Genomic DNA, 7,861 nt, shown 5'->3' on the forward strand with positions numbered 1-7,861 from the left:
GTACAGTATGCAGAAACCTCAGGATACAATATATAGCGGTCGGCCTTTATTTGCATCTACAGTATACATAGTTGACCTAATGAGGCCCACGAATAGGAATAGTCTTCCTTCGTAGGTCGGTTAGCCCAACAGCCCAAGCCCACCAACGATATACTCGGCAGAGAGAAACTCGCCGTTTCCTTCCGTCTTGCCTCCCCTTCTCCTCCCCTCTTCTCCGACTCCACGCACCGCTCTACCCCTCCCCGGCCAACTCTAGGGTTTAGCGGCCGCGCCTCTCCACCCGCCGCCGTCTCTCGGCACCACCCGAGCCTCCAATGGAAGTCGACCCCGAACCGTCCGCGGAGAGCAAGCCCGTCGAGATGGACCTCGAGGACCAGGTACGCCGCCGCCACCACCGAACTGATCCCCTCGGTAATTTGTTTCCCCTTTTTTGGGGTTTTGATGCAATTATTCCTATGCTTTCTCTATGGCCCGCGCAGGTGGACGCGAAGGGGAAGGGCATGGCCGATTCTGACGAAGGGAAGGGGAAGGGCGAGGAGCTCGCGGACTCCATCGGGAACCTATCCATCGGCTCGGGCCGCACCAACTTCAAGAAGAAGCCGGTGATCATCCTCGTCATCGGCATGGCTGGTGCGTCGCGTCGATTCCCTTTGTCAATATCCAATTCACATTTTTAGCAGTGTGCATTGCCCACTGAACCCTATGATAGGTTGAGCTTTCATTGAGGAATTTGGGGATCGGGAGCTTACTGTTTCGGTCTCTCCGCTGTAGGGACGGGGAAGACCACCTTCATGCACCGTCTGGTGTGCCATATGCAGGCAAAATCGAACATGAGGGGTTACGTGCTCAACCTTGACCCGGCGGTGATGACGCTGCCGTTCGGGGCCAACATTGATATCCGCGACACTGTGCGGTACAAGGAGGTGATGAAGGAGTACGGGCTTGGTCCCAATGGTGGTATCCTTACCTCGCTCAACCTGTTCTCAACAAAGTTTGACGAGGTATACATCCTATGTACTCCCTCCAATCCATATTAAGTGTCTACTGATTAGGTAGAGGGAGTATATATCTCACATGTTTGGAATTGTGGTCCTATGGTTTGTAATTTGCATCGGCATACTGTGTTAAGTTATAAAATGTCAAGTAGTGCAAACTTACAACCACACGGTCAAACATAATTGATTTGTTTCAATTTCCCTCATTCAATGTAAATTGTTGCAGAAACTTTTCTTTATTTTTAGCTTAGTAGTGTAGAGTTCACCTAAATGTATATATGATTGCATGCTGTATAATGCCAACTTATGTTTTGCGAATTTTGTATGCTGCATTGGGTGGCATCTGGGGCATGTTCTTTTCCTTCATTCTTGTGTCATTCAGCTAATACATGCCATATATTCATCCCTACAGGTTATATCTGTTATCGAAAGGCGAGCAGACCAGCTGGATTATGTTCTGGTTGACACCCCAGGGCAGATTGAAATCTTCACTTGGTCGGCTTCAGGAGCTATCATAACCGAAGCTTTTGCATCAACATTTCCAACGGTGGTTGCATATGTTGTTGACACTCCCAGGTCGACAAGCCCTGTAACATTTATGAGCAACATGATGTATGCGTGCAGTATCCTCTACAAGACCCGTTTGCCTCTGGTTCTGACATTTAACAAGGTTGATGTAGCTAAGCACGAGTTTGCTGTTGAGGTAGCTACACCCTTGTGATGATTGCAGTTTCACTGTACTTAATTATCAATTATGTGCACTGGTATGGAGTATAGTTACCTGTTGTATGCACTGCACTGGTTCTGTTTTGGTTATACTTTTGTCAATATGTCACGTTCGAATTGTCATGCTGCGGCATATGGTTTAAGTTTATTGGACATTGGAAGTACTCCCTCTGTCATAAAAAGGATGTTGCAGAATTGCCCAAATTTGGATGTATTTATATACTAATCGTGTCTAGATACATCTAAATTTAGACTAATCTACCACATCCTTTTTGAGACGGAGGGAGTATTAGAAATGAAATATACTTATGCAAAAATGGTTTTGGTCATGACATGTGTCCATGATGTTCACTCAATATTGCACTTGGTTTGCATTTTTTCTTCAAATGTTGGTGATGTGACTTCATTTATTTGCTGGACCAGTGGATGCAAGACTTTGAAGCATTTCAGACAGCTTTGGATTCTGACTCATCGTACACCTCTTCATTTACCCGAAGTCTCTCTCTTGTGTTGGATGAATTCTACAAGAACCTGCGTTCTGTTGGAGTATCTGCGGTATCTGGTACTGGAGTTGATGCATTTTTTGAAGCTATAGAAGCAAGTGCCAATGAATACATGGAGACTTACAGGTTTTTCCCTTACGACATGGTTCTATAATTTTGCTTAATGAACTGTCTATGCTAAACATATTGTTAACTCCCCGTACCTAATGATCATATCAGGGCTGATCTGGACAAGAGGATTGCTGAAAAGGAGAGACTAGAGGCTGAGCGTAGAAACGAGAACATGGAAAGATTGAGGAGAGATATGGAGAAGTCCAAAGGACAAACTGTGGTGCTCAGCACTGGTTTGAAGGACAAAATTCCGTCTTCAGAAATGATGGGTGATGCAGATGAGGAGGAAGAAGATGAGGCGTTGGAGGATTTCAGGATTTCTGAGGATGATGATGATGAGGATGAAGTAGAAGATGATGAAGTGAATCATTTGGGCTATTAAGGTAATACTCCCTCCGTTCCTTTTTATAATCCCTATAGATTTTTGGCATTTGTTTCAGAATATAAGGTTGTAGCTTGGATTTTTTTCAAATACCCCCTCTACCGGTCAGTTCCCACACGACATGCATGGAAAAAAATCCATACAAAAGGGAAACAATTAATTGAGATTCCTAATGCATGACCCCAACGATTCCTTAGATTTAGAAAGCATTGTTTTTCTTTCTTTCCTTAATAGTAGAACCTGGCTGCACATATATGGAGTATAGTGTTTCTCCATTTATAATGTTGCTTTAAAGTGTTCTCATTAGTTGAATATCTAGTATATAGTCAGGATCAATGTGCTGATGCTATCGGGGCATTCATTCTAACCTGCATTTTTTAACTCTTTGGGGTTTGTGAAGGATATCTAACATGCAGATTCACATCAATGTGTAGTTTCTTCTACAAATTTGAGATCTCAATGCGGGTGATATTGCATTGCTGTTGTAATACCAACTTGCGATATTTTTGTTGTTGATAAGATGACCAACCCAATATGTTGATTTCCTTAAGGGTATATAGGTTTATCAAGTGTACAGATTCGCACTCAGTGTGTTGTTTCTTGTAAATTTGAGATCTCATCTCAACATGGGTGATATTGCATTGCTGTTATAATACCGACTTGTGATGCTTTAGTTGTTGATAAGATCCCTTAAACGAGATGTAATTTCCTCAAAGTTCAGTGAAGAGGTTTCAAGATTCTTTAATTCCATTCTCATGTCGTTAAGCTGTGTTTACAGGTGGTTGAACGGGAAAGGGCATTACTTTGGGTGTTCAGGAGAACCAGATCAAGAGTGGTGTTTGTTTTCTGGATATTTCAGTGGAAATGAAATGCTGTTTGATATCACTAGGTGGCTGACTGCCTCTGTAGACTGTAAATGAACTTGCACTTTGTCAAACTCGTACACGAGATTGAGCTTGAATCCCATCGATAAGCTGAATTGTTCTTGCTTGCTGATTCGTATGAATTGTCTCCTCGACTTGTTGTGCAAACTTGAACAATAATTTTATTTGAGTGTGGCAACGCCTTAACTTGCCAAAAGTTACGCCCATGCTTGTGGTACTAACATGTACTGTATGACAATTGGCGACAAACCTTTTACTCGTCCTGAGGGGCTTTTGGTTGTAAAAAAAAATCTTCGTACTCCAAAAGTTGCCCAAAAGTAATCCTCTGAGTTCCTCAAAAAAAAAGGTAATCCTCTGAGAAAGTTAGGTTTACTGAGAAGCAAATTAGGCTATTATAGTCGATAAACTACACGGTTGTTTGGGTGTAAAATTCTGTGTAGAAAACTCGAAGCTGTGTATATTTAACAGTGGAAAGACTGAAGAAGCCCATCAAGCCCAAGCAACAATACACTTCTGCAGCGGCAGCCCATTCAAGAACGAGAAAGGTGGCCCATAACACCATCTCCATTTCCCCCATCCATTGGCCACACTCACGCACTCGGTCGCACCTCACCAGGCAGAGACGCCACCAGCACACAAGAAGACGGCGGCGGGATGTTCCTCCGGCGGATCCTCAGCGGCGGGGGCGGGCTGGCGGCCCTGCGCTCCGCGCGGGCGGTGAAGCAAACGACGGGGATCGTGGGGCTCGAGGTGGAGCCCGAGGCGCGGAAGGTGCTCATCGGGCTCTACACGCGCGCCCTCGACGAGATCAAGGCCGTCCCCGAGGACGAGGGCTACCGGAAGGCCGTCGAGTCCTTCACCCGCCACCGCCTCCAGATCTGCCAGGAGGAGGACGACTGGAAGCGCATCGAGGACCGCATCGGCTGCGGCCAGGTCGAGGAGCTCATCGAGGAGGCCCAGGACGAGCTCAAGCTCATCGGCAAGATGATCGGTTCGTTGCCCCCCTCTCTGCCAACCCCCCCACGTCAGCTCCCATTTCCCTCTACGATCACCCCCCCGTTTGCCTCGATTAGTTGGGTTTATATGGTATCGAGGCCTGATCTGTGTGGAATAATTAGGGTAATCGATGTGCGGGGCTACCTGTTACAGTTCTGTTCCATTCAAGTTATTCATTTGACCTGATAGGCGATTTACCGATTCGTGCACTAGAACATTTACAGCAATTAGTAGTACGAGTTTGTGATTACTGTATACGCCTGATTTTGTCTAGCTAAGCCTAATATTGAAATGAGTCTGAAATCTGGCTATGTTGTTGGGTCGACTCTGAACTTGTTGTCGCCTGCTGTTCGCATATTTGCTCCAATTGTTTTGGAGTGATGGCACAGGAAGGGAGGAATCTGATGTCGTTACCAGTGAAAAATAAGACATCAAATTATCCAGAAGCACCTCAACTTGTAGTTTTCGTAAGAAAGAGGTCTACATACCGAGTTATTATTCCCTTACAGGGAGATAGTTGTTCTGCCATAATTCCATTTGACCAACTTCATGGGCGCTTTTTTTGTCGAAAAAACGCAATGGGTCTTTGCGTTTTATTTCAATTAGAAGTTACTGTTTCTTTCAAGCCTCCTAAGAGCACCCACGGGCGCCAGGGATTTAATCACATCTGTTTTGCATAGTTCCCGGCCGTTTTCATTGCATCGACGCATACATAAGCCACCGACGCTTGGACAATACATGGAAATCAGAGTTAGCTGGCTGCCGGTGCTTAGTGTTTCCAGGAACTAACTCAATTAGCACCAACGGATTGTGGGTGCTCTAAGATCATCCACAATGCGGCACTAATTCGCCGACGCTAGGAGTAAAATACTGGCCGTTTTGGTAGTTGCACCATCGTTCCTGGCTGTTTTTCTAGTGTAAGCGCAAAAACTGGAGCGGGACAGTTACACAATACGTGTAAAAATCAGGGCTCTCAGGCGGTGGGCGCTAGCTGCATTTTGGCAACTGACATGAACCCACAGATTTTAAGCACCTCTGCATTGGCCATGCTCTAAGAGGAAGATATTACAACAGATATGCAGTTAGTGTTGTCCCAGATCATCGGCAGAGCTACCCTAAGTTCGGTGATGCCAGCTCTGGCCCAAAGCTTGGCTTCCTCTGTTCTGCGCGAGACCAGGGTCTTGATTGCTGGTTTTGCGTCATTGAACCCACAGTTGTTGCGCATCATCCAGGTGGTGAGCAGTGTTGCGGAATTAAGGCCCTTATGCATGGGTTTATTAGGGTGTATTGCCAGGCCCTTATATCATGGGGGCTTTAGCAAGTGAGATAGGCTGAAATAGTACGCCCCTCTACTAAAGTGGGTTGAAAAGCCTGTATGCCTAATCTATGCAGGGTAGGTGCTCTATTTAACAGTACAGGATGTCCTGGCATAACTTCTTGAAGTATTTCCCATACAATGGGTTCCTTTTCCCAAATTTTCCTTTTAGCAATCCTTACATTAGAAGTAAAGCGTTTCGTGATTAAATCGCGAATTACAAATAGCTGAGCATTAAGCTCTTTATGGCACCGAATTTTCTTAGGTCCGAGTTACCTTCTCTGAATTTAGGAATTCCTATCTTGTACACATATGATTGCTTGTCTTATGCTGGTTCGTTTTGTCTATGGGAGTGATCAGATCACACTGCGCAAACTAGATGGCAGATAGATATCCATGAGGTGTACTACCTCCGGTCGGTTTTAATCGACGCGGGAGTGTGCCTACTTATATACTAGGGTTGCGTTAGCTCCGCGTCGATCTTTTCTGATCGGAGGGAGTAACAGATGATATTCCGTTTTAGTGTATTTGATGTTTAGAGCAAACATCATACTTGTGAATCTTTAATCTGGGGGACTGTCACCTTATATGCTTCATACCTAACACACTAAAAGAACTGTTTCTTTCAGTGTGATAAATTGAAAAGCAACCTGTTGGTTGGTTATGTAAGATGTTTTGTTGAATGCAAGAACTGAAACATTTTCTGGCTAATCACTGATTTGCGAAGTTACTCACTGTGGATGCACTTCATTGATGCTTTTGTTGATTGCTGTTTTTTTTAGTACCGTGAGATGCTTTAGGCAATTATTTACACTATGCGAATCTCCAGTTGATACAAAAACTTTCATTATCAGTTCGTTTAATTACTATGTCGCAATGCATGGCAGAGTGGGATCCCTGGGGCGTTCCTGATGACTACGAATGTGAGGTTATTGAAGATGACACACCTATTCCCAAGCATGTTCCTCAGCACAAGCCTGTTGCACTTCCTGAGGAGTTCTTCAAGGCACTAGATGCCATGAAAGCAGATCCAGCTCTGAAGGGTGATTCTCCTCCACAAGTGAAGTCATGAAACTTGAGCTCTCTGAGATGCATGCACCTTTTGCAGTGTGTAGTGAGACTAGTTTCATGTGTCCTTTGACTGCAATATGCTTGATGTAGCAAGCAGAATAAATTTGTTTGTCAATGTGAATGTGAATGCGTTTTTAACGCATCACTTCAACACAGTAAAGCTTGTCTGATGAGTTAATTACTGCGAACATTGTTTATTGTTTTCTGTTAATTGATGTTGATGAAAGATTAAAAGCTCAAATGCTAGTTGGTTTTTTATTACCATTTCATGTTCTATAGAACCCAGCACTCCCTTGGTGACAGTGACTGGTGTTTGCCTGGAACCTATATTGGAAATTACTTCAGCATTTTAGAACCACCGGTTCTATAGATATTTTGCAGTTGTTCCTTTAGGTAGTAAACTTGTAATGGTACAGTATTTTTTCTCTGCATACACTAATTTCGTTTTCAAGAATTATAACTATTTAAGAAAAAAGGGTGTTCATCATCATGAAGTAGAGCCAGATCAAGTCAAAAATAATGCAATGTTCCCTAAAAGAAAACTCATGTAATGGTATAGTCAACACTGGAGCAAAATTAAGGAAATTATGTAATAGATCTATTAGACAATGAATCAGTATTTGTTGCATTTGCCGGGCAATGTGGTTATTGTTAATGAACCTGGCAGGGCCTGCCAATGCTCAAGGACACGCAGGCTAGAGAGGTTTTCGACAGAATTGTGAAGATCGAGGTCAGTAATCGCTGGCTGATGGACATGGCAGAGGACAACTACGATGCCATGGATTTGATCAGACTATGGTCTGCCTTTGAGAGGATTGAGCTGCGCTTAGATCAGGCTGATAGCTTCACATGGTCTTGCTCACGGACAAGACTACATT

General features: G+C 44.1%; 2 protein-coding genes across 3 annotated transcripts; both read left to right on the forward strand.

Moving 5' to 3' along the window:
• The first annotated feature begins 224 nt into the window (after positions 1–224).
• On the forward strand, positions 225–2,717 carry LOC124681230 (GPN-loop GTPase QQT2-like). 2 transcript variants are annotated; one of them, XM_047216167.1, is made up of 6 exons: positions 227–377; positions 480–630; positions 772–1,001; positions 1,408–1,698; positions 2,145–2,350; positions 2,444–2,717. In XM_047216167.1, the coding sequence occupies exons 1-6, from the start codon at positions 315–317 to the stop codon at positions 2,715–2,717; spliced, it is 1,215 nt and encodes a 404-aa protein (XP_047072123.1). In that variant the 5' UTR covers positions 227–314. The 2 variants fall into 2 exon arrangements, with proteins under 2 accessions (XP_047072122.1, XP_047072123.1); XM_047216166.1 differs by having other exon boundaries at positions 225–630.
• A 1,523-nt stretch (positions 2,718–4,240) lies between these two features.
• Positions 4,241–7,224, forward strand: LOC124681229 (probable NADH dehydrogenase [ubiquinone] 1 alpha subcomplex subunit 5, mitochondrial). Its single transcript, XM_047216164.1, has 2 exons — positions 4,241–4,592; positions 6,800–7,224. The coding sequence occupies exons 1-2, from the start codon at positions 4,256–4,258 to the stop codon at positions 6,982–6,984; spliced, it is 522 nt and encodes a 173-aa protein (XP_047072120.1). The 5' UTR covers positions 4,241–4,255; the 3' UTR covers positions 6,985–7,224.
• Positions 7,225–7,861: the final 637 nt, after the last annotated feature.

The sequence above is a fragment of the Lolium rigidum genome, unplaced genomic scaffold (assembly GCF_022539505.1).
Source record: "Lolium rigidum isolate FL_2022 unplaced genomic scaffold, APGP_CSIRO_Lrig_0.1 contig_36856_1, whole genome shotgun sequence".
NCBI lineage: Eukaryota > Viridiplantae > Streptophyta > Magnoliopsida > Poales > Poaceae > Lolium > Lolium rigidum.